Genomic DNA, 27,207 nt, shown 5'->3' on the forward strand with positions numbered 1-27,207 from the left:
AGGAACACAGCTTTGCTTCACCTCATCACCATTTTTGTGACAGCTGTTGTGTAGGGATTTCACAGCTCCATTTCAGCCCTTTGCTGACAAACTCTATTCTCTGCATGCTATCTCTTGGATTTCAAATTTGGTAATAGGAACAATGACAACATAGGACACGTAATCAGGGGAAATCATAAATATTTATAAATTTAAAAAGTTGCTGCTTCTTCAATGTTTCATCAGCCATCAAGGTTATGTCTAACTTTCTGACAGCAGTAAGTAGTTCCCAGTGCTGTTTGATGGAAATGAACACAAATACAGCACCATTCAGGTTCTCAGTTTGAATCATAGCATAGGATTTATTGCAATGCGGCCAAATAGGGGAACCACCTTGTCCACAGTAAAACCCAGAAACAGAATTAAAAGAAATAACTGGCAATAAATGTTGGTCTGGAAACCAAAGAACTCACTTCTCTCCTTCCAATTATACTGTGAGATCTTTTGCATCCACTTTAACAAGGATGACTGCAATCGTGTGCTTTCCTCAACATATCCTAGGTTTTGTGTTTGAGTCTTTGGATAGAGGATTGAACCCACCACCTGAGGAATTAGTAAAGCCAAGATGATATGGTTCACTTTATTGATCATGTAACTACTGTGCTTGTAACTAAAGCCTCTTTCTCCTTCCAGATGGTCCATCACACCTTTGATGTACCCAGCATCATTTGTGTTCAGGATCCCCAGCACTGCCTATGTGATACTAACCAGCGTTAATTTGTTCATTGGTATTAATGGCAGTGTGGCAACCTTCGTATTGGAGCTGTTTAGCAACAATGTAAGTTCATAAAATTGAGCTGTGAATCAATTACAAAATGGGACCTTGCCAAGATGCTGACTGAATGCTTACTCTTAAGAAGAGAATTGCTTGAGATGATCAGAGAAAATATATCCATTGACAGTCATGTGCAATTTAACGATTGAAAAAACTGATGTCAGATTTGGCTAAGCACAATTAGATAAGTTGCCATTTGAGAATTTGTGGATGTAATGTCAATTCTGTCCTGAATGAGAAATGGCATGAACAAGTGTTGCATTGTTCATCATCTGAGCAAATTGTATCGAGGGTAATATAACACATTAGCACTTTATAGGTGTGATAATGTATTATTATTGAGATCTGTTGCATGTGTATTGAGAAGACCACATGACGTAGGAGTAGAAGTAGGCCAATTGGTCTATTGAGCCTACTACACCTTTCATTTTGATCAAAATAATATGATTATCATTAAGTCCCTAGGGTAGGGCATTGTAAGACTAGGGGGCATACTTCTAAGGTGAGAGGAGAAAGATTTAAAAAGGACATGAGGGCCAATATTTTGAACACAGTGTGATTCATGTGTGGAATGAATTTTAAGAGGAAGTGGTGGAGTTAGGTACAGCTACAACATTAAAAGGTATTTAGGTAAGAACATGAATAAGAAATGTTTGGAGGAATATGGACCAACCGCAGATAGGTGGGACCAGCCTATTTTGGGATTATGGTTGGCATGGATTGGTTGGACCAAAGAGTCTATTTCCTTGCTGTACTCTATGACTTCACTTTCCTGCCTTGTTCTCTGACTGATTAAAAATATCTATCTCAGCCTTGAACATGTTTAACAATCCAGCCCATGCAGCCCTGTGTGGAAAAATATCCACAGATCCAATACCCTCTGAGACAATCTTATTTCCTTAAAAGAAATAGGGTAGAAATTCATAAGATAATTCTCTGTTCACAATCTGTGGAGCTTGTAGTTGGTTTAACAGATTATTGAGGGAGCAATATTGAAATTAGTCTGTTGTGGTTTGTGGCAGTGGTTGTGAAGACTGCAGGAGGGAGTAGTCGAGGTTAGAGGTGGCCAAGTCCACTTCATAATATCATAGGATGTAGAAGCAGAAGTAAGACATTCAGCCCGTTATGTCTCCTCTGCCAAAAAGTGCTGCAGTTCCAATTCACCTGTAGGTGTCTTCCACTCAGCCGTTTTAAATTTAACAAATGTAATAACAACCAGGACAAAACAAACTCTGGATCACTGGATTCAAAGTCCAGAGTGATAACCGTTATGCTGTTGAACTTTCTAACTTTTCACCTTCGAGAGCAGCAGTTATGGATAGAACCATACAGATGGCAGTCTAAAGCTTGTATTTGAGCCTGGTATCTTTCATTGAACAAAAACTAGTCCATGGTCATACACACATTGGATACAAGCAAGTGCTGTTTGATTCTGTTGCTGTTCAATCTGAAAGTTACAAGTGTCACTCTTTCAATTCCAGTAATTTCCTAACAATTCAAGATCATTGCTTTGCGTTTAAGGAGATCTGATAAGTGTATGATGGTTTTGTCTGTCTGTAGGAAAAAGTGCCTGTCAAGTCCTTCAGTTGAAATTTCTGAGACACTGGCTTTGAGGAAGTACAGTGTCGATTTATTACAATGATACTTAGAGTTCAGAGGTTATACTCTGAAGGATTAAACAATCTGGTATTGTATTTCCTGTGATTTCAAATATTAAGGAGTGACTTAGTCAAAGGTTTAGTATATTACAAAGAACTGACAAGGAGATAGAAAATCAGTTTCTGTGAAGTGGGACATTTATGATTAGAGATCACTGTCAAAAAATAGAGTCAGAGGTTTTCAGGAGTGAAATTAGGAAACACATCTACATAGAACGAGTGACACAAGTTTGGAACCTCTTGCACAAATCAAAGTTGATATGACATCATTTTAGTTTTACATTTGAGATAGATGGACTTTTATTACCTAAAGGTTTTAAAAGATATGGGAGGAATAAATACACAGTTAGGTCACAGATCAGCCATGACCTTACTGAAAGACAAAATACTCTTAAAGAGCAGGCTGACCTCTTTCTGTTCCCATGTTGCTATGTTCTGGCACAGCAAATTAAAGTGGCAATGATAATTACTGACACCGAAATCAAACTTTTGTTCAGCAATTCTTCAAATCTGTAAACCAGTTCTTTCTTGTTTTATTGCAGAAACTGAATAGCATTAACGAAGTCCTGAAATCTGTGTTCCTCATCTTTCCCCACTTCTGTTTGGGCCGTGGGTTGATTGACATGGTGAAAAATCAGGCCATGGCAGACGCCTTAGAACGATTTGGTATGTAATAATTATTGGCTTGTCTTCTGAATTCCAAGTGCATTTCATTTTGAGAAAATCTTTGCGTTGTTGTCTTTGCACTAATGTACCCATTTTTGGTTTTGGTCTAGTATTGAAGACCAGATTGTTTATGTTACAGAATGCAACATTCATCTAAAGTGATGTGAACTAGAGTAGTTGGTACCCAATTAACCTTATTGCAGTAGGAAATGTTGTAAACTTGATATTTAATGTTGTTCTAATTCGTGGATCACAAGTTGTGAGTTTAAGATCTGTCAAACCCAGCTGTTTAGTTTTGGGTAGGATTTATGCGTGTGCGACCTAAACCAAAGCAGAAAGCAAAACACCTACACTTTGGTCATACCAGCAATGACTCTGACAAGCTTTCACCCAAACCTCAACAGGAAGTATTCTTTTGAGATCTGTAGTGACTGAAATTCAGAATAACTTTTTTTTGAACTGCTGAGAACTGATGAGATGTACGAAGAGTTTGAAGAGATTTAGCTTTTCGCTGCATTTGGTAAATTGGCATTACATTGGTGTCACGAAGAGAAAAAAGGGCAATGCACTGGATTTCCACCATTCTTTGCATTTTGCTGAGGCCTCCCCATTCACATCTGATCCAAGGTTCCCTGTATTTGTAGAGTGAGAATGCACACCTCTAGCAAGCACAATCCAAGAATTCCCATTAAAATGAAGTAGTTGTACTGAGGAGGTGTCGCCCTACCTTCTTTCCTTATTTTTCTCTGATTTGTGTTGGATGGCCCACTGAACCAGGAGAGGCTTTTGCTTCCACTGTAGTGTTTATTTGTTTAGTGCTTGATTATGTGCATCTGTTTGTTGTGTTCGATTGATTAAGAGAGGGTGTGGCCCACGTAAACTAAGCTACAGAAAGTGAAAATATGCATTGTTATGGTTTTGGAGTGCACTTCATGGGGTCTCTCTCTCTTCCTCTAGGCGAGAATCGTTTTGTCTCCCCACTTTCCTGGGATCTAGTAGGAAGGAACCTGTTTGCTATGGCTGTGGAAGGAGTGGTTTTCTTTTTCATCACTGTTCTGATTCAGTACAGATTCTTTATAAAACCAAGGTAAAGATATCAAATGTAATAGCGTTCATCAAAGAAGGGTGGGAAGAGGCATGTATAAAGCATAAACGTCAACATTGGGTCAAATGATTTGTGTCTGTGCTGTAAAGTTCAGTGTAATTCTTCATATGTTACAAAGACACAGCACAGTATTGCCTCTTTCAGAGCTGCTCAATAAGCTATTACATTAAAGTAGGAATGGTAACTTTTATTGTTAATTAACTTTTTGGATCTGAGTTACCCTAATGTTGTAGCATATTAATCTCTGAATTCATGTAGTGCCTTATTATACAATACCTTGCACCTGGTAAATTAATATTCAAGTGTGGACTGTTTTGTCAGAAAATAGAAACCATTCAACACCAGAATATCTAAAAGCATTTGTTCTATGTTTAGAGACTTTTATCGATGCACAAATGTGAGCAGCCAAAAGTAACAGGACACGAAGAACATTTTTTTCAATATTCCTATTCAATTAAAAAAATGACTGACACACTTTGTTGAGCATGGTATTAATGCACACACAAGAAGGTTAATGTATACTTATGTCCTCTGTTCAGGCCCACATCTGTAAAACTTCCAGTTCTAACTGATGAAGACGAGGATGTGGCCAAGGAAAGGCAGAGGGTCCTGAGTGGTGGATGTCAAAATGACATCCTGGAACTGAAAAGTCTGACAAAAGTGAGTTCTGAAAAGTAATTTTGATGAGTGAAGTAACACTGGGCTAACTCACTCTTGCTGCTTTTGTGTGATGTCTTGTGCCACATTAATATACATGCTTCTGTTACAGATTTACAGGATGAAAAGGAACCCTGCAGTGGACAGACTCTGTGTTGGAATCCCACCAGGAGAGGTAAGGAGGATTTAAAGATGCTATTTATAGAATCATACAGCACAACATCACAAGGAAAGTCATTTGAACTGTCAATCCTACACCGTACCTTTTCCTCAAGTACAAGTTGTATTGTCATTTTGAAAGTTCGTTCAGAACCTGATATATCCACCTTTCAGGTAGCACGTTTCCGATCCTAGTAACCTAATAGAGCCCATTACTAGAGCCAATTAAAGTATTAATACATACAGTCCAGCGTGCAAGAGTATTGAGCAGAGTAACCCCTATAAAATTAATGAAAACTTTCAATGTAGGATACTCTCCAATTAAGATTCACTGTTTCATAAAGAATCAGGAACATCAACATGCCAACTTTATATAGTAAACTATCACAATAAACAGAATTGGCTTTTGAGTGGTAATATTTTTATTCTGACACAATTTGTAACAGAAGACAATTATCAGAGTTTTATCTTACTGTCAGAGGGACCTTCGATGGAAAACATCCCCATTATAAGTTGGGAAGTGTCCTGATGTACATTTACATATGAACTCCAGGAATACTTTCACAGAGAAAATGGTAGATCCAAACATTATAAAACAGACTTAACTTCAAATCTTCTTTAAAATTATTTGACTTTTTCCAGCCTCACAATGTCCCAAAGCACTTTACGGCCAGTGAAAAATCTTTGCAATAGTCACTGTTGTGATGTAGAAACATAGTGACCAAATTGTACAAAAGTCCTCATCTATGCCAATATGTAGATGAACAGATCATTCACTTTGGTGCCTTTGGTTTGAGGGTTAGTGTTATAAACATATTTGCCAGAATATTTAAGGCATTGTCCTTTATTTTTCTCTTTGGGAGAGACAGGAAGTTAACTAAGCAATCATCTGCAAATTTTGAAACATTCTGTTAAAAGACTGACATATATGAGGAGTCAGGAATTGTGATTGAGCTACTTACTGAGTGCCCTTTTTGTTCAATCTTTAGTCTTTTTTTTGAAGTGAAGAAAGTATAAAATTCTGATGTTTCTCTCTTTGCAGTGTTTTGGGCTGCTTGGGGTGAATGGTGCTGGGAAAACAACCACCTTCAAAATGTTGACCGGAGATAGTTATGTGACAGGAGGAGAAGCTTTCCTTAATGGCTACAGGTAAGACATTGAGTGGTTCATCATATCTACATGTGGTCAAGTATTTTCAGCTTTATTTTCATTTGGATAGAATCGTAGAAAATAGGAGCAGGAGTAGGCCATTCAGCCTTTTGAGCCTGTTCTATCATTCCTCATGATCCTGGCTAATCATCCAACTCGACAGCCTGTTCCCACTTCTCCCTCATACCTTTTGATCCCTTTAGCCCCAAGTGCTTTATCAAACTTATTCTTGAAGTCGTACAATGTTTTGGCCTCGCCTGCTTGCTGTGATAGTAAATTCCACAGGCTCACCTTCTGGGTGAAGAATTTTCTCCTCATCTCAATCCTAAGTGGTTTAGCTCATTTTGTCAGACTATGATCTCCTGTCATCAAGACTATTCTTCCTGTATCTGTCCTGTCTAGTCCTGTTCGAATATATTACGTAAAAACAGGGTAAAAACAATGACTGCAGATTCTGGAAACCAGATTCTGGATTAGAATGGTGCTGGAAAAGCACAGCAGTTCAGGCAGCATCCAAGGAGCAGGAAAATCGACGTTTCAGGCAAAAGCCCTTCATCGGGAATACAGGCAGAGTGCCTGAAGGGTGGAGAGATAAATGAGAGGAAGGTGGGGTGGGGAGAAAGTAGCATAGAGTACAGTTGTTGAATGGAGGTGGGGATGAAGGTGATAGGTCGGGGAGGAGGGTGGGGGAAGGTAGCAAAAAGTACAATGGGTGGATGGGGGTGGGGATGAATGTATTAGGTTTCTATGAGATATCCCGTCATTCTTCTAAACTCCAGTGAATATAATCCTAACAGATTCAACCTCTCCTCATTTGTCAATCCTGCTATCCCAGGAATCAATCTCATAAACATTTGTTTTGCTCCATCAACAACTGAAAAAGGATGTATTGTGAAAGAGACTAAAATTGCATTTAGTATTTCAGGTGTGGTCTCACCAAGGCTATGTATAATTGCAGCAAGGCATCCCTGCTCCTACACTCAAATCCTTTTGCTATGAAGGACAACATAGTATTTGCCTTCTTGACTACCTGCTGCACCTTCAGCGACCAGTGTATGAGGACACCAAAGTCTCATTGAACATTCTCCTCTCTCAATTTATAGCCATTCAGATAATAAACCGCCTTCCTGTTTTAGTGGATAACCTCACATTTGTCTACATTATACTACATCTGCCATGCATTTGCTCACTCATTCAGCTTGTCCAAATCACACGGAAACATCTCTGCATCCTCCTCACAGTTCACTCTCCCACCCAACATTTACATCTGCAAATATGGAGATATTACATTTAGCTCCCTCATGTAAATCATTAGTAAATCATGAATAGCTGGGGTCCAGCATTAATCCCTGTGATACCCTCACAGGGTGTCTGCCTGCCATTTGGAAAAAGACCATTTATTCTTTCTGCTCCTTGTCTACCAACCAGTTTTCTATTCATTAAAAGTGCACAATTTCCAATCTCATATGTTTTAACTTTGCACAATAATCTCATGTGGGACATTGTCTAAAACCTTTGAAGCTCCAAATAAACCACATCCACTAATTCCCTCAATCAAATTTATGAATTATATCCTTGAAGAATTCCAGTAGATTTATAAGCATGGTTTCCCTTTTGTTAAACTATGTTGATTCTGTTCGATCCTGCCACTGTTTTCCAAGTGTTCAGCTATTAAACTTTAAAAATGGATTCTAGCATTTTCCTTGCTATGACTTCAGGTTGACAGGCCTATAATTCCTAAAGATTTTTCTCTGCCTTCCTTTTTAAATAGAGGCCTTACATTAGCTATTCTCTAATCTGTAGAAACTGTTCCAGAGTCTAAAGAATCTTAGAAGATGACCCCCCATGTATCCAGTATCTCTTCCTTAAGTACTCTGGGATATAGATTATCAGGCCCTGGGGATTTATTGGCTTTCAATCCCATCAATTTTCCCAATACCATTTCCTTATTAATACTGACTTCCTTCAGTTCCTTCCTCACGCTAAACCCTGTGTTCCCAACATTTCTGGAATGTGACAACTAATTCAGAACTAAGCATGAATGGGAAAGTATAGGAAGAGGTCACTGATGCAGCAGTTGCTAAGAAAAAAACTTATCACTTCAGTTTTTCAGTTGATCATTTGACACTAATTTAAATAGCAAAAATGAAAATGGAAAAAAATGTTCTCACATATCGTGTACGCTCTATTTTGCATATCTGCAGCATATCTTTTACTTATAGTTCCTGATTAAATTTATTTGAAATGTTCAGTCATGCAGCAGGTCTCTGGAAAGATATTTCAAGCTGAAACTCTGTGTCAAACTAAGGAAATAACTTTGCCTCAAGTGAGACTTTATAGCAATGCATTTCCAATTATAATAGAAGCATTAATTTACCATTGGACAAGAAATATGGATGGATTGTAATTAAACTACTTACATAGCACACCTCAAATTATGCATATAGCAGCCGCAACTTAAAGTGAGATCAGCCAAGACGTGAACATAATTGAGATGACAACATCAGTGTCAGTGATACCTCAAGGTCCTTAATAGATCCCCATGGTTTTAAACTGTTCTGAAGTTGCTGAAGAAGATTATCCTCTCAATATTTCCCTACAAGCCAGATTTGATATTTGGAAGATTGACTTTATAAGAGATTAGAAATTAATTCTCTTGTTTTAGGAATCTGCAACCATTGAATTGTTCTGTTTTATCTTACATTTTCCAATTTAAGAAAAATCCAGAGTGAATCTAGGTTTGTGGTTGAAAGTTCAAAGATGCTTCACTAAATTGAAATGTGTTGGTTTGTTCTTCCTCTTGCAGTATTTTATCTAACATGCAAGAAGTCCACCAGAACATGGGTTACTGTCCTCAGTTTGATGCCATCAATGAGCTTCTCACTGGCCGGGAACATCTAGAGCTATATGGACTCCTGCGTGGAATTCCTGAGAAAGAGATTTGCAAGGTAAAATGGATAGCATAAAAGACACAAACAGTCTTCATTGCATTAAATGCCATTTGGGTATTCAAGATGTCAGAAAGATCGGCTGAGTCAACCCTATTACAAAATGTTTTTACAGTTTGGAAACAAGTCGTGGTACAGACTTGTATTTATGCTCTACACAGGCCTCCTCTTTATCTCGTCTAATCAGCATATCTTCTCTTTCTTTTTTCCTCATGAAGCCATCTAGATTTCCCCTAAAGTAATCCTGGCTGGTTGCCTCAACTACTCCACAGAGTAGTGGTTTTCATGTTATAACCACATTCTGAACTCCACACATCCACATTTCTCAGTTGGATAGCAAATAGAAAGAAACAGCAAAACCTAATTTAAATTGAAGATACAGTCTAACAGTAGAGCTGCTCAGCCTATTTGTGATCAACTACCTGTACCCAGATCAATGCTTCGAAGTGAAGGGACTGTCTGCATGACCTGTACTTCTTACTTTATTATGACATGGCCTCATTCCAGTTTTCAAATCTCTACATGGCCATTCTAGCTAGAAAGCTCAGAACTCCACACTGGTTCAGTTGTCGCCTTTTGAGTATTCATCATTTCACCACCCAAACCTGTGGCGGTATTTTCAACTGTTGCTGGTCATAAGCTTAGAAATTTGTCACTAAAACTGTACTAACTTTGTATTTCTCTTTCTTCCTTTAACATACAGTGACCCCTTTGACCAAGTTTTTGGTTATCTGTCCCAGTTTCATAATAAGTGGCGCAATGTCTAATCATGGTTCATAATACTCTGTAAACTACCTTGGGCCATTTTGTTATGTTAAGGGAATATATTGTTTCTACATGGCTTTGTATCAAATATTGCTTGGTTGCACTCACATATACCATCTTAGGGTGTTTTATGATATTAAAGGTATAATATAAAGGCAAGGTGTTCAATTTGGCATGTACACAGACTACATAAGATAACAGAGAGCATTTATACAGTGCCTTTAATGTTGAAAAATAACCAAAGATGCTTCACAGATGTGTTGTCAAAGAGTTGATACTAGTTCAGAGTGGGAGATATTGGGAGGGATGAATATATTTTTTAAAGAGAGCTGCCTTTAGCACAGAAATGCAATAGAAGTAATTCCAGAACATGTGGTCTAAATAGCTGAATGTGATGAATCTAGAAGTGAGTCAAAGGACTGACCAGAGGTCACAGTCAGATGAAAAGTGAGTGGGAGCGGACTGGGTTTTGGGGCTAGTGGATATCACAGAGATAAGGAATGAAGAAGAGATTTTACATTTCAGGCCATAAGGTGTGTGGGAGCCAGTGTTGGTCAACAAGGACAGGGTTGACAGATCAATGGGATATAGGATAGGAAGGCAGACAACTAGATTAACTGATGTTTACTGAGTTCAGAGGTTGAGAGGCCAGCCAGCAAACCTTGGAAAAATTAAGGCTGAGGTTATAAAGTCTAGGATTTCAGCAGCAGACAGACTGAAGTTTAGGTAGAGTTTGGCAGTGTCAGCGAGGCAGAAGCAGCAGTCTTTGAGAATGATGTGTGGTTGGAACTGAAGAGGGTGAAAAAAGACAGAGATTGCAAATAGAGATAGTTAGCAATTTAAGCAAAATTGTGCTCTGGGACTGTTTGCACTTTTCTTATGATATCACTTCTATTTGTGACCATTGACAGTATTCCTTTCCATCAGGTTGCTGAATGGGGAATCCGAAAGCTGGGAATTATTCGATATGCAGACAAAAGGGCTGGCAACTACAGCGGTGGCAACAAGCGCAAACTCTCAACCGCTATGGCTCTGCTTGGGGGTCCTCCTGTATTATTTCTGGTGAGTGTTTAACATGCTGTGCATATACTCTGGTAAACTCTTGCACTGAATTTGGATCAAATGAGTGAAAGAAGAACATGGCAGGAAAAAAAACACTGTGCTTCACTGGGAATAAAAGAAGGTGAGATAGAATCATTGGGCCTCTTGTGCAATCAATTAAATCATTCCAACAAAGTGGCCTATTAGACTGAATGGTCTCTGAGCTGTCATTCCGTCATAAGCAGCTGCAAAATTGTACTCAAACACAATGCATAACCTCATGGTCCAGCATATCCCCCACTCTACCATTACATCAAGCTAGGGGATCAACGCTGGTTCAATGAAGGGTGCAGGAGAACACTCTAGGGGCTGCACCAGCATACCTTAACCTGACGAGGCTACAACACAGAACTACTTGCATGCCATACAGCATAGCAGCAAGTAATAGACTTAATGATTGTACAACCAAGGGATTTTGTCTAAGCACTCTGAAAAATTACCTAAGGGGCAACTTTTTCATGCAGAGGATGGTGCTTGTATAAAAATGGTGGAGGCTGGTTCAATACAGCATTTAAAAGGCATCTGGATGGGTATATGAATAGGAAGGGTTTTGAGGGATATGGGCCGGGTGCTGGCAAATAGGACTAGATTCGGTTAGGATATCTGGTCGGCATGGACAATTTGGACCAAAGGGTCTGTTCCCGTGCTGTACATCTCTATGACTCTATAACTCTGCAGTCCTGCCGCAATCTAATGTGAATGATGGTGGACATTAAACAACTCACAGGAGGAGGAAGCTCTACAAATAGCCCCATTATCAGTGAAGGGGAAGCTCAACAGATCAGTACAAAAGATAAAAAGGCTGACGCATTTGCAACAATCTTCAGCCAGAAGCGCTGACTGGATGATCCACTTGTTGAAACTGAACTTGACTAACCATATAAATACAGTAATTACTAGAGCAGGTTAGAGGCTAGGAATTCTGCAGTAGGTAACTCACCTCTCAACTCCACAAAGTTCCCGTCCCATCATTTACAAGGCACAAGTCAGGAGTGTTATGGAATACTCCTTACTTGTGTGCAGCTCCAACAACAATCAGGACACTTATCATCATCCAGAAAGGTCCACTTGATTGGCACACCATCCGCATTCCACTCACTCCAACTCAGACGCTCAGCAGCAGCAATGTGTACCATCTACAAGACACAAAGGCTCCGTAGATAACACCTCCTAAAGGCCAAGGACAGCAGATAGATGGAAACATCCATATCTGCAAGTTGCTCACCATCCTAGCTTGAAAATACATCGCTTTCCTTCAGTGTTGCTGGGTCAAAATCCTGGAATTCTCTCTCCATCAGAAGCGTGGATCTAACTACATCATATGGATTGCAGTGGTTCAAGAAGATATCTCACCATCATCTTCTCAAGGGTAATTAGAGATGGGCAATAAATGCTGGCCCAATGAGCATTCCTCTTAAGACTGAAGAGGTCATAACAGGCTCAAAATGTTAACCCTGTTTTAACTCCACAAATGCTGCCAGACCTGCTGAGTTTTCCAGCATTTTCTGGTTTTTATTGTCTACCATCCTTATACTAGTCAAAAGTGAGGACTGCAGATGTTGGAAACCAGAGTTTAGATCAGAGTGGTACTGGAAAAGCGCAGCAGGTGAGGGAACATCCGAGGAGCAGAAAAAAGCCCTTCCATTCCTGATGAAGGGCTTTTGCCCGAAAGGTCGATTTTCCTGCTCATCGGATGATGCCTGACCTGCTGTGCTTTTCCAGCACCACTCTGATCCAAACTACCATCCTTATACTGCCTATGGGTTACTGTGTCTTCAGACACAGAGCAATATGGATAACTCTAACCAAGCTTTTAAATCGTCTAAGTAGCCACATAGTCCTTAGAGACTGGCAATACATACTGCTCTACAGTGGCACCAACATTCTGTGAATTATTTATTAAACAAGTCCTTTGTCCCCCAAATGTCACATACATTTGATCTCCTGAAATCACCGTCTTACATATTTTAAGTATTCGTAGCCATAAATGAATTATTATTTTGCTAAATATCCTCAGTCTGTTTAGAATTAAGATAACAAATGCTTTGATCACTGTTTTAAATAGTATGGCTCTTTTTTTCTCCAACTGTTTTCAGGATGAACCCACAACAGGGATGGACCCAAAAGCTCGGAGGTTTCTGTGGAACACAATTCTTAGTATTGTGAAAGAAGGGAGATCAGTGGTCTTGACGTCACACAGGTATGTGAATGGAAAACTCCAGAGGTTTTGCATAGCTATGAATTTGTTACAGTAGAAATGTTTGGCTTATGTCCTGAATACACTGACGTGCAAACCTATTCTTGTAATGGGCACTTTGGCATCAATCCAAGGCTGTCCATGGTATCCTCATGGCCAAATTCCAGGAGATAGACAGGAATGAATTATGGATAAACAGTAAAATTGCACATTGAGAGAGGATGCTAGACAGTGCAGGTGGCAGTGACTATGACATTTTGTTTCGATCTCAATGCCTTTTCAATAACTAAAGGTGGCACTGTCTGGTTGGATTGTACTTGAAGCAATATACATACATATTCATGTTAGCATGAAACAATTAAGGATTTGCAATCACAGCCCCGTACAAATAAAGACATGAATCTTCCAAGGCAGTGATGCATTAATAAAATTATTTTGTACTTGCCAACCTCTCTACTCAGAGCTGAGACTTTTAGAACTTTAGTGATTTTGTTCAGATACTTCCTAGAGATTTATCATCGATACTGGCACAAGCAGCAGAAATATTTTAATGCAGGAAGAATCAAATTTATTGCTTGGTAAAGTAAACTAGAGTTTGAATCATGGAAATAGGAACTATTCAGGACTATGAAGAAATTGTGCTTGAATGAGATATGACTAGCTGCTTGAACTGCCCAAAATAATCTGCTTAGTAGAGTGCATTGTAATTGGCAGACATGGCAATGGCTAATGGTTAGTACCATTTGTATCTTCTCTTATTTACATCCCAGAAAAGGTCATTTGGCTCAACTGGTCTCTGCTGGTTTTATACTCCACAGGGCCTCCACCCATGTTAATTCATTTAAATTATCAGCATATCCTTCAATTCCATTCTCCCTCATGTTTATCAATCTTTCTTTCGAATGCATCAACACAGGCTCAGTGAAGCCATGTCAGTGATTGGAATTCTAGTTATTTCCTATTATTGTAGTATTAATTTTAGTAAAAATACTGATGAAACAATAACATAAATAGAACCACTGTCCGACACTAACTATTCAGATGGAAACACTGCATTTGAATTATGATAATGAAGTAGTATTGATTCAGAGCAAACACTATAAAGCACTTCTGATTGATTTTATAAATCAGCATTTTACTTTCTAACGTGTAATTCTTCAACAGCGTTGAATTATTTTTCTGGGGGATAGATGGAGGAAGGCTACTTAATAACAAAGGACTCAATAAACAGCTGGAATGGATGCTGTTTCACTATTAGTTTGTGGATTCCTTTGAGATCCATGTTAGGTGTGCTGAGTGGGTTTGATTTAATTGGAAGTAAGCTGATCAGAAACATTAGCCATGAATATGTTGACCCCTTGTCTTTTTACAAATTGCTCTGCAAAATATAGCTTTCAAGAATATAAAGAAATGGGAGTCTGGTTAGCTCATTTGGCCAGATGAGTACCATATGGATCAGAGAGCAACATGACAGGATCGATCCTGTTGCTGTTGAGGTAATCTCTGGGCCTGCCTCCTTATCCTACCCACATTAAAAATAATGTCACTGATGTGGTTTGGCAAATAATTGCTGAGATGATGATACAGTAATCTATGTTAATATATTTGTGTGTGCATACAATACATAAAAGATGTATACACAAATGTAGAGATATTCTCTATAAGCATTCATAATTTTAATCTGTCCATCATTGGGAGCTGTGCCATCTTTACCTGTCTTCCTTCTTTTGAGATGCTCCTTAAAACCTTGCCAACCTTAAACCAAGTTTTTAATAGTCTGCCCAAATGTTTCCTTATGCTGGTCAATGTCATTTTTTTTCTCCGCAGCACTCCTTTATTGAGATGTCTTGCTCTGTTAATTTGTTTTTAAATACAAATACAGGTTTCTCTATATCCAGATACTGTCCAACTGAGTTAAGTCTCAAGCAGACAGATGGAAACTTTCAGCAGGCATCAGATTTAGCGTCAATCTGCGTCATTCATGAATTCACTTCAGGACTTGAATTACAAAACAATGATTATGATGATGGCCTGGTACAAAATTTTAGATTTGCATTGAGTGAGAAAAACCTGTGACCTTTAGTGTTTATTCCCTTACAGCATGGAAGAGTGTGAGGCTTTGTGTACTCGAATGGCCATCATGGTGAACGGCAAATTTCGATGTCTTGGCAGTGTGCAGCATCTCAAAAACAGGTAAGAGTACACAGGAGAAGCTAATACCTATTAGCCCTAAAGCTGTCTGTGTGTCAGGGATGGAACCCATTCTTGTGCTGATGCTTACCCAAGGTATCATTTGCTTCTCAGTTGGGAAAGGTGGCTTGTCAGAGTAGGGGAAAGCCGAAAATACTGTCAATATTCATCAGGTTAGGCAGCACCCTTTGGAGAGGTAAACAGACTTATAGGTCTGAGACTTTTCATCATATTGCTTGCATGAGAAAATAAATTTAACTAAATAGTTCTAAACATTGGAACTAAAGGTTGTGAAGTTTGTGATCCCCATTTTATTTGAAGGTAGGGGAACAGTGGGTCTTGTAAAATAAAATGGTTGACCTGCCAACTCTCTTCCCATCTGTACCCAATCTGTCTGTCATATTATGGCTGGTGGGCATTGTGTCTGCAGCTTCTTTAGGGTAAAAAGATGGGTTGGGGTTCCCTGTGTTCATTAAGGGCAATATCTGTCTCCAAAGATCACACCTTGACTTTACCCCTGCACCACTTGCTTGCTGCGCTCTGCCAGTCTGGCCTGACCAAAATCCCACACTTGCCTAAAGTCTGGAATCCATTGTTTTATTCTGGATTCTGTGTAGTTTCAGCAACGGCCACTATTTGATTCTGGCACTGCTGAAACAAGAATCAGTCAGATTGGTTGGCATTTTGCTCTCCAGGGTGGGACTTCCTCCAACATACAGGCTAAAGTCCAAAATCTGATCCAATAAAGACAGACCATCATCCACGGGCAGCCAGGCTTCTGGCCATTGATGTGTCTAGTCAGGGTAGGGATGGTGTGGGCATACTTTTATCCAATGTAAATTTCATCCTCTGGATTGTTGGGAACATCAAGGAATTAAATTTAGCAATCACCTTAACAACAACAGCTAACGGAAATGTTTGTAGTTATACTCAATACCACTGGTTACATTTCCAAGTCTCCCACTAAGGAACATTTCCATGGCGATGTCTTAAAATGATAACAGACAGCACAGTTGCTCAGTGGTTAGCACTACTGCCTGAGTTCGATTCCAGCCTCGGGCAACTGGCTGTGTGGAGTTTGCACATTCTCCCTGTTTCTGTGTGGGTTTCCTCCCACAGTCCAAAGATGTGCAGGCTAGGTGAATTGGCCATGCTAACTTGCCCATAGTATTCAGGGATGTGTAGGTTAGGTCATTTGTCATGAGAAATGTTGAATAATAGGGTAGGGAAATGGGTTTGGGTGGGATATTCCTCGCAGGGTTGGTGTGGACCTATTTCCACACTGTAGGGATTCTATAGAACATAGAACATTTCAGCGCAGTACAGGCCCTTCGACCCTCGATGTTGCACCGCCCTGTCATACTAATCTGAAGCCCATCCCACCTACACTATTCCATGTACATCCATGTGCCTGTCCAATGACGATTTAAATGCACTTAAACTTGGCGAATCTATTACCATTGCAGGCAAAGCATTCCATACCCTTACTACTCTCTGAGTAAAGAAACTACCTCTGACATCTATCTTATACCTATCTTTCCTCACTCTAAAGTTGTGTCCCCTCGTGTTTGCCGTCCCCATACTTGGAAAAAGGTTCTCCCTGTCCATCCTATCTAACCTTCTGATTACCTTGTATGTCTCTATTAAGTCACCTCTCAACCACATTCTCTCAAACGAGAACAGCCTCAAGGCCCTCAGCCTTTCCTTGTAAGACATTCCTTCCATACCAGGCATCATGCTAGTAAATCTCCTCGGCACCTTTTCCAAAGCTTCCACATCCTTCTTATAATGCGGTGACCAGAACTGTACACGATACTCGGCAAGTGTGGCCGTACCAGAGCTTTGTATAGCTGCAGCATAACCTCCTAGTTCCGGAACTCAATCCCTCTATTAATAAAGGCCAAAACACTGTATGCCTTCTTAAAACTCTGTCAATCTGGGTGGCAATTTTCAGGGATCTGTGTACATGGACACCAAGATTTCTCTGCTCATCTGCACTCCCAAGAATCTTACCATTAGCCCAGTACTTTGCATTCCGATTACTCCGTCCAAAGTGTATCACCTCACACTTGTCCACATTAAACTCCATTTGCCACCTCTCAGCCCAGCTCTGCATCCTATCTATGTCTTTCTGCAACCTACTACATCCTTCGTCACTATCCACAACTCCACCGACCTTAGTGTCGTCTGCAAATTTGCTAACCTACCCTTCTAAGGCCTCATCCAGGTCATTTATAAAAATGACGAACAGCAGTGGACCCAACACCGACCCTTGCGGTATGCTGCTAGTAACTGGACACCAAGATGAACATGTTCCATCAACTACAACCCTCTGTTTTCTTTCAGCAGGAGAAATAGAAGTATCTTGTAGTGTGAAATGCCATTGCCTCTATAGATAAAAAATATTTTACTTGGAACATGATTTATTCATCATGGTGAAATGGACAGTCCCACAAAATGGACTCAGCAAGTAATACCAAAAGATGTATTATTAACATTATTACATGAGGTATCCAAGACGGTAGCAGAGTGGGGCTCCTGAGCCAGAGTTCCTCCACTCCATCCATTTCTTTCGTTTTCCTCTCTTCAGTTTTTAATTACTTCCCATTCTCGGATAGCATCCGTGGCGGCATGTTGAGCCAGCACGGACTCGATGGGAAGTCCAGTGGGCACTTTGTACACTTCTTACTGTACTCATGTATCCCTATACTTGAGTACATGTGACAATAAAATCCTATTCTAAGGCTAATTCTAATAAGGATTTTCCATCCAAGAAAATGCGAGTATTCCTGCATGTGGTGGAGGTGTTGCAAAATTCAAGAAAAAAAGTACCATCATGCAATGGCATTTCACACTGCAAAACAGTTCTATTTCTCCTGTTATCGTAGAATCCCCACAATGTGGAACTGGTCCTTCGGCCTAACAAGTAGCATGGTAGCAATGGGATGTTGGAACTGCAAGATTGAAATGTAAAATCTGTGCCAGATACAGCAAGGATAAGAAGTAAAGATCTCTCTCTTCCCTGCCCAAACAATGGGCCTTACCTAAGATCGCAATAGCATTCCAGGTTCTTAAGGCTAGGCTCTGAGCTAGGGCACTACCTCATGATATTGTTTTAACGAGAGTCATCATTTGTGCATAGGCTTCAGACAGGAAGCGTTCACAAAAGTCAGTGTTCAAAGGGTAAATCATAACATACAGATGTGCAAATTGAACCGATGTGCTCCACGGTAATCAATTCATTAACGTCAATTTTTATTTTGGCAGATTTGGAGATGGCTATACGATAATTGTGAGGATAGTTGGTCCAAACCCAGATCTGAGTCCTGTGGAGCAATTCTTCAAGCGGGCTTTTCCTGGCAGCATTCTCAAGGAGAAGCACCGCAATATGCTGCAGTACCAGCTGCCATCCTATCAATCCTCCTTATCGAGGATCTTTAGTATTCTCTCCAGCAACAAGGAGAAACTTCAAATTGAGGACTACTCTGTTTCACAAACCACACTAGACCAAGTAAGTGACATGTTCATTGAACATTAAAGCAATTCTTGCATAACATCACTGACGTATATTGGTGGCCAGGGATTAAAATTATACTTAAAATTCTCACCCTTGCTTTCATTTCGCCCAGCTTCTCTCCTCCCTATTCTGTATCCACCCCTAGCCTCAAACTCCTTGAGATATCTCTGCTCCCGTCGACTATCTCCAATTTAATCATGCCACCATTAGTGGCTATGTTATTGCTGTCTAGGTGCTAAACTCTAGAAATCCTTCTTAAGACTCTTGGCCACCTTAAAACCAACCTCATTGATCAAGAGTATGTTCATCTACTGTAAAAACTCCTTGCATGTCTTGATATCATACTTTGTTTTAGTATTCTCTTGTAAAGCACCTTGCTGGATATTTTCATTACATTGAAGGCACTCTGTAAATGCAGGTCCTTGTTACTTCTGTTCTTTAGCATTCATTATTTATTTGTTTGCAGGTTTTTGTAAATTTTGCTAAGGACCAAAGTGACGATGACCTCTCGAAAGACATGTCTATTCAAAGAAATGAAACTGTCTTAGATGTTGCACTCCTGAATACATTTTTACATGACAACAGTGTGAAGGAAAGCTGTGTGTGAGCTGACAAACTGAATTTCAGACTGAAAAGGAGGTTTGCTTTGTTCAGAATGGAAACTTCTCGAGGAGAAGGAAGAGAAAAACTGGACACCTAACTCATGCCATTCAATGCAATCCAATGCAACAATTCCACTATCATATGACAAAATGGTGCCTCTGTTAGTTGTTGATGAGTACTAGAGGTTAAATGTAAAACTTGAATATAGTTGGTATTACAACATGACTTTGTGAAACTCTAGGGCTGTATTCAATACCATAAGTTATCACGGAATATCAGCAATGTGACAATCTTGCAGTTATTGATTAGTCATGGCCAGTAATTGAGTAAGTAAATCAATAACTGACACATATATGTGTGTCAACACACTGTCCCGACTCACGTTGTGATTGAAATGTACCACAGTTTGGAGTTTTCAGAATACGTAACCAGAGTCTGGGCAGATTACATTTAATAATCCGTGTGTGAGAGACTTGGTAATTTTTGAAATAAAAATTAATAAAATAACATATTTATTTACTGATTGCCGGTGTAACCAGCTAAAAAAAAGTGTTTACATAAGTATTGTATCCCAACTTATAAAGTGAATATCTACATCGGCGCGAGAGTTTTCTAATAGTCATGTTTAAAGCTCTATTTTGGCCGTTTCATTCCAAGCACTTTATACAGATGGTTCTGGAACTTTTTTTTTAAACTGTAATATCAATTAATCATTATTAAAGTGAATGAAAATAATTGGCAAAGCTTGATGACTAAAGGCTTGACATGTATAAATTAGTCAGTTTTCTTACAGAAATGTTGCAATACCAAAAAAAAGTTTGTGAGAAAGTATTATTGTGTAAATGCATTTATATATTGTTTTGGGTTTCTCATGTGTTAAGTTAGGAAATAAAACTTTTGATAACATTGAAGTGTTACGTTGAGTCATTAACCCCATTTCAGACAGAGCACACCAATCTACCTTCAAGCTTAGTTCCTCACTGTCCAGAAAGAGACCCAGTTTCTTTTGAACCTGTTGACAAAGTTGCTTTCAAGAGTTGCCTAGTAATTTATTCTTCTCAGAGGAACCAGTTTTAAAAAAAAACACGCTTCAGTTGTTTAGAAACTTGGGTCAAATCTCAACTAAACAGTGTTAGGGTTTTGCAACTCTGGAAGGATATATTGGCCTTGGAGAGGCTGGATATGACAGAATTGAGAACCAGAGGGCACTGATACAAGATGTGTAGTGAAATAAAAATAAAGATCATACAAAGAAAGTACTTTTTTGTTTTCACATGGTAAGTGGAATGCATTATCCAAAACCATGGTGGATAGGACTTTAATTGTAACTTTCAAATGGAAATTGACTGACTAATTATCTGGAGATTAAAAAGAGCTTGCAGGATAATGGGGAAAAGGCAGAAGATTGGAATAAGCCGAGTATCACTTGTAGAGAGCTGGCACAGATATGGTGAGCCAGTTGGCATGCTTCTGTGCTGTAACCATGAATTGTTTCGCCATTCAACCGTTTAGCTCTGCTATTCAATATAATCATGCCAATCCTTTATATGAATACCATTCTCTTGTTCTCTCCCCATACCCCTTGATGCTTTTCAAAATCTAATAATGTATCAATCTCTTTCTTCAATATGTTAAGTGACCTGGCCTCCACAGATTCACTAGCCTTTGAGGAAGAAATATTTCCTTCTTTCAGTCCGAAATGGCCTACCTGAGACTGTGACCCCTGGTTCCAGACTCTCCAACCAGGGAAGACATCCTACCATCATCTAGTCTGTCCAGCTCTTCTAAAATGTTATATATTTCAATCAGATTCCCACTCAAACCTTTAAACCTTAGTGAATACAGGCCCAATCAAACCAGTCTTTCCTCATACAACAGTTCTGACATCAGGTATCAGTCTTGTAAACTTTTTAAGTTTATTTAAGCTGTTTCCATGATCCACAACATCACAGGTACATGGGATTGTATCTTGTTTGGATTCTGATGACAGTTGGAGAATGAAACAAAAATTCTTCTGCACCTACCGGAAGCTATTTGCATTGACTGAGAGAATGCTCTTTGGTCCTGGACACACTCACAAGGGAAAACAATGCTTCCACATCTACCCTGTCAAGTCTCCTAACAATCTTTATGTTTCAATAAGGTTGCCTCTCATTCTTCTAAACTCCAGTGATTACAGGCCCAACCTACTCAACCTTTCTTCTCAAGACAGTTCCTCCATACCTGCGATCAGCATAGTCAATATTTTCTGAACTGTCTTTAACGTTAGTATATTTTTCCTCAGGTAAGGAGCTCAAAACTGTTTGCAATATTCTACCTGTGATTTCTCTAGTGCATTGTATACTTGTAGCAAAACATCCATATTTTTAACTCTATTCCCTTCAAAATAAAGGCCAATTTCTTTTTGCCTTTGTTATTTTCTATTGAACTTTTATGCTCGCTTTTTGAGATGTATGCACAAGTACTCCCAAATTCCTGTGTGCTGTAATTTTCTGTAAGGGGAGGCAATGGTCTGGTGATATTGTTGTTGAACTGTTAATCCAGAGACCCAGGTAATGTTCTGGAGTCCCAGTTCAAACCCTACCATGGTAGATGATAGATTTTGAAATCAACAAAAATCTGGAATGAAGAGTCTAATGATGACCATGAAACCATCATTGATTGCCAGAAAAACCCATCTGGTTCAGTAACGTCCTTCAGGGAAGGAAACTGCACCTTTACTTAGCCTGGAACACATATGACTCAGACTCAACAATGTGGTTTACTCTTAACTGCCCTCTGGGCACTTAGAGATGGGTAATAAATGCTGACCCAGCCAGTGACACCCTCATCCAGTGAATGAATAAAACAAACTTCCTCCATTTAAAGAATAGAGGAGCTGAATATTATTTATGTCAAAGTGCATAATAGCACATTTTTCTACATCATATTTTATCTGCCCACTCACTTCTCTGTCATCTTCATCACTTGCCTTCTCACCTATTTTTGTGTCATCCTCAAACTTGGCTCTATTCACTTTTCTCATCTAAGTCATTAATAAACACTAATTCATTGATCCATATGGCACTACACTTCTTACAGGTTACCAACCTAACAATGCCCACCTTATCCCAACTTTCTCTCTTCTGTGAGTGAGTCAATCCTTTATCAATACTAATATACTATCTCAACATCAAAAGTTCTTATTAAGATGTGGTAACTTATCAAAAGCCTTCTGAAAGTCCAAATCTATTGCACCCACTTCTCTTTTACCTATCCTACTTGTTATCTCCTCAAACAATTTTACATTTGCCAGACATGATTACCCCTTTGTGAAGCCATGCTGAGTCTGCTTGATCATAATATTAATTTCTGCTATTACACCCTTTAGAACTGTCTCAAAACTTTTTCCAATAACAAAAAGGTTAAGCTAGCTAACCCGTATTTATTTGTTTTACTTTGTCTCCTATTTTTATAAGGCAAGTTTTACTTTAGTGGTTTTTCAATCCCCTGGAACTTTTCCAGAACCAGAGGATTCTTAAATTACTAACAGTGCATCCATGATCTCTGTAGTTATTTCTCCTTAAATATCCTTGGAATACATCCCATCAGGTCCAGGGGATTTATGGGTATTTGGCCCTATTATTTTCCTGAGTGCTTTTTCTCTAGTAATAATTATTGTATTTACTTCCTCTCTTCCTTTGCCTCTTGGCTATTTACTAATATTGGAATGCTATTAGATTACTTTCAAAAAATGTATTCAACTCCTCTGCTGTTTTTCGGTTCCCCATTATTATTTCCCTAGCCTTGTTCTCAACGGGGCCTATGTTAGTTTTAACTATATAAGAAGGAAGAGAGAAGCCTTTCTTGATATTACTTGCAGGTTTATCCTCAAAAGGATATCTTCTCCCTCTTTATTGTTTTTTGGTCATCTCTTGTTGGTATTTAGAAGCTTCCCAATCCTCTGGTTTACCACTAATGTTTGCCATATCATGTGTTTCTTTTCAATTTGATTCTATCAGTCTCTTCCCTGTCTTATCCCTTTCCTAGAATCCTTCCTTCTCATTGGGATATATTTTTGATGAGTTATGAACTATTTTCTTTATCATCTGCCATTTATTCTTAAATGTATTTGCTGCTAAAACTCCTCTCCCATCCACTCTACCTGGCTCTGACATTATTTCTTAATTATAGTTACTTAAGCTTAGCACATTTGTTTCTGATCAAAGTCTCCCTCTCAAACAGAATGCTGTATTGTACCATGCTTTAATTACTAACTTCCTGCAGCTTCCTCATACACAACCCTTTATCATATATAAATTAATTACTCCAGACTCACTGCTCTTTGCATATGAATGATATTTTGCTTCCATAAAATAAAAGTGCACAAGTATCGATATTATCGTTAAGTAGCTACTTTCCAAAGGAGGAAAAAGAAATACTGGATATCTAAACACAAGACTTAAAATCTTACATTTATTTTAAAGATTAGAAACATTTGCCAATCCTACTCACCAATAATCAACTTTCCCTCCACTCAGGTCCTGTGATTTGTGGCATTACTCTGTTGCTAGTCCACTGCAGGTTGGACTCTAAATCCCTGCTTTTATCCTCTTCCCCTCACTGCTGACTCTGGAAACTTTACTTCTTGCAGTAAATCCTTGTTCACGCTCCTCTGTTCCCCTCTGCAATGAATTGTCATTTTACTCTGAAATTCCAGCAGTATACTCACTCAGCCTTTGTCTCACTTCAACAAAGTCTCCTGCATACAGACCGTGGTGAGAAAATTCCCTTTCTTAAATGGATCTGCTCAGAAAAATAACTGTAGTGATCAATACCTCACACAGACAAAAGGAATTCAGGTGTTGAATTCTAACTACCACAATCAAAGGAGCTACTTGCTTTGATTCTTCTCAGAACTTCTGAAGAAAGATCACTGGATTAAAAATGTTAATCTCTCCCCAGATATTCAGACCTAAGTTTGTCCAGCAATTTGCTTTTGCTTCAGATCTCTAGCATCTGCAGCTACATTTTAGATTAGATTCCCTACAGTGTGAAAACAGGCCCTTCGGCCCAACTAGTCCACACAACCCCCCAAAAAGTAACTCACCCAGACTCATTCCCCCTAACTAATGCACCTAACTGTATGGGCAATTTAGCATGACCAAGTCACCTAACCTGCACATCTTTGGAGTGTGGGAGGAAACCGGAGCACCCGGAGGAAACCTATTTGTTATATTTTAACGACTTCCTTTAATTAGACCATTTATGTTACTTGAAGATTGTTTTCTGAATCTGACTTTATCCTTTTCAAAATCAGTTTTAGAGATATACCAGTTGAATTCTCACTTTGAACCAAATTTCAAACAATATACTCACTCAGCCTTTGTGTCACAAATGGAAGTCTCGTGCACAGTGACCATGCTTCTTAGTGTAGGCAAGGAGTCAAATTTGGGAAAATGAGGTGAAGTTTAAAGTTGAGGACAAAGAGAAAGATACTAATACAGAAATGATAAATAGCTCATAACAGGAAGACAGAGAGAGAGAGAGAATGAACCTAAGAGTCAGCAAACAGGAAAGACTAGAATTTAGAAAAAGAGTTAAAGGATAAAACTGCAGACTGTGTGTCTGAATACATGTAGCATTCAAAAAAAGAAACTGATGAACTGAGATGACAAAGAAAGATCAATAGACATAAACTGGTCGTCAATTCAGAGACATGATTGGGATCTGAATCTTGAAGGATATAGGCCGTTTAGGAATGTGAAGGGATTGTGCTAGTTGATAACGGTATTCCCACAGCAGAGAAGGAGAATCTCAGTTCAGGAAACTGAGGTGTGGAAACAATTCTACAGAAATGAAAAATTAGAGAGATATAACTTGTGGGACTGTGGTGTATACATCCCCCAACAGTAACATACAGGTGGAATTTGAAACAGGAAATAATGAATGCTCATCACAAAGGTGTGACAATAATCAAAGGAGATTTTAATTTACATTTCAACCACAGAAGTTAGACATGCAAATGTAGCCTAGGTGAGGAGTTTCCAGAATGTTTTCAGGATAGTTTTTATGAACTGCACATTCTTGAACCAACCAGAGAGAAGGCTATCTAGGTAACAATGACCATAATATAATTGAATTTCACACTCAGTTAGAGGGAGAGAGGAGCTGTTCCAAAAGTTTTTTTTTAGATTGAGCAGGGGGGGGTGGGGGGGCGGATTTTGAAAACAAAGCTGGCAAAAGTAAAATAACAGAATAGATCAAAAGCAATGGACATTTAAGGGGACATTTCAGAATACCCAGAATACATTTCAACAAGGAAGAAAAATCCCAAGGGCTGGGTCCACCCTTTGTGGTTAATTAAAAGTGTTTAAGGCAAGTATTAGACTGAAAAAAAAATTATTTAACTGTGTAAAGACAGGTGGCAGGTCAGAAGATCTGATGGAACAGAAGCGTAATACAGAATGATTAAAAAATTGAGATGGATGGAGAGTATGAAAGAACACTAGCCAGAAATATAAAGGCAGATAGCAAGATTGTCTCTAACTATTCAAAGAGTTTTCTGGAATAAAAAGGAACGGGGATCAGAGAAGCAATAATGGAAAATAAGAAAAAGGCACATGCATTAGAGGTCTTTCAGATCAATCTGCATTATAAAGGATACAATTAATATTAAATAAATGACCAGTGAGATAGTTGATACATTGGCTTTTATTTTCCAGATTGTCCTTGATTTAGGGATAGTCCTATTAGAATGGAAGATTACAAATATAACTTGTTTATTCAAAAAAGAGAAAGGTACATCATGTTTGACCAAGTTATTGGATTCATTGAGGAGGTGACATATGCTCTGGATAAAGGGGAACCGGTAAATGTGCTATATTTCATATTTCCATAAGGTATTTGATAAAGTGCTATATCAAAGACTTCTCCAGAAAATCAAAGCTCATGGTGTAGGAGGTAGCATTTTGGCATGGATAGTAGATTAATTGACTGATAGGAAGCAAAGAGTAGGTATAGATTTGTCTTTTTTAGGTTGGGTAGATGAAGTAACTACAGGTACATACCATTGGGATTAGCGCTGGGACATCACCATTTACAATTTATATAAATGACTAAGATCAAAGTACAGTTGCCAAATTTGTGACTAACAATGATAAAAAAGAATGCAAGTTGTAATACTGGTAGCTAAGGTTAGTGAGTAATGACGTAGCAAACAAAGCAGAATGTACGAAGATGTGAATTTGCCCGTTTTGACAGGACTAATGAAAAAGAAGAATATTATCTAAATGCTGAGAATGCAGAGCTATCAGATACAGAGGGATCTGGGTATCCTTGCATATCAATCATATGTTAGCATGCAGGTACCACAAATAATTACTAATTACGTAAACTAATGGAATGTTATCACTTATCACAAGGAGTATTGAAACAAAAGTAGGGAAGCTGTGCTTCCGTTGTTCAGGCAATGGTGTGACCACATCTGGGGTATAGTACTGGTCACCTTAATTAGGGAAGGATATAAGCGTGTTGGAGTTTTACTAGACTAATGTCGAGAGTGGATGGCTTGTTATCTTATGAGGAATGATTGGACAGGCTAGGTTTGCATCTGCTGGAGTTTAAAAGATTAAGAGGTGATTTAGAATCTTAGATACTCTACATATGCAAATACAGACCATTCAAGCCTATCAAGTCT

At 38.9% G+C, this 27,207-nt stretch overlaps 2 protein-coding genes across 4 annotated transcripts in view; one reads left to right on the forward strand and one right to left on the reverse strand.

Moving 5' to 3' along the window:
* LOC140488063 (phospholipid-transporting ATPase ABCA1-like) overlaps nucleotides 1-20,413 on the forward strand; it is a 144,432-nt gene extending 124,019 nt beyond the window's left edge. For all 3 annotated transcript variants that reach the window (XM_072587746.1, XM_072587737.1, XM_072587756.1), the window contains 12 exons: nucleotides 673-817; nucleotides 3,015-3,138; nucleotides 4,096-4,225; nucleotides 4,783-4,903; nucleotides 5,013-5,075; nucleotides 6,102-6,208; nucleotides 9,015-9,156; nucleotides 10,849-10,983; nucleotides 13,119-13,222; nucleotides 15,320-15,412; nucleotides 18,677-18,920; nucleotides 19,393-20,413. In XM_072587746.1, coding sequence (XP_072443847.1) covers nucleotides 673-817; nucleotides 3,015-3,138; nucleotides 4,096-4,225; nucleotides 4,783-4,903; nucleotides 5,013-5,075; nucleotides 6,102-6,208; nucleotides 9,015-9,156; nucleotides 10,849-10,983; nucleotides 13,119-13,222; nucleotides 15,320-15,412; nucleotides 18,677-18,920; nucleotides 19,393-19,533 — 1,549 coding nt within the window. In that variant the 3' untranslated portion in view covers nucleotides 19,534-20,413. The remainder of the gene's footprint in view (nucleotides 1-672; nucleotides 818-3,014; nucleotides 3,139-4,095; nucleotides 4,226-4,782; nucleotides 4,904-5,012; nucleotides 5,076-6,101; nucleotides 6,209-9,014; nucleotides 9,157-10,848; nucleotides 10,984-13,118; nucleotides 13,223-15,319; nucleotides 15,413-18,676; nucleotides 18,921-19,392) is intronic.
* The window catches only part of nipsnap3a (nipsnap homolog 3A (C. elegans)), a 90,544-nt gene that overhangs the window by 34,075 nt on the left and 29,262 nt on the right, over nucleotides 1-27,207 (reverse strand). The window lies entirely within an intron of this gene.

Source organism: Chiloscyllium punctatum, chromosome 2 (genome assembly GCF_047496795.1).
Source record: "Chiloscyllium punctatum isolate Juve2018m chromosome 2, sChiPun1.3, whole genome shotgun sequence".
Taxonomy (NCBI): Eukaryota; Metazoa; Chordata; class Chondrichthyes; order Orectolobiformes; family Hemiscylliidae; genus Chiloscyllium; species Chiloscyllium punctatum.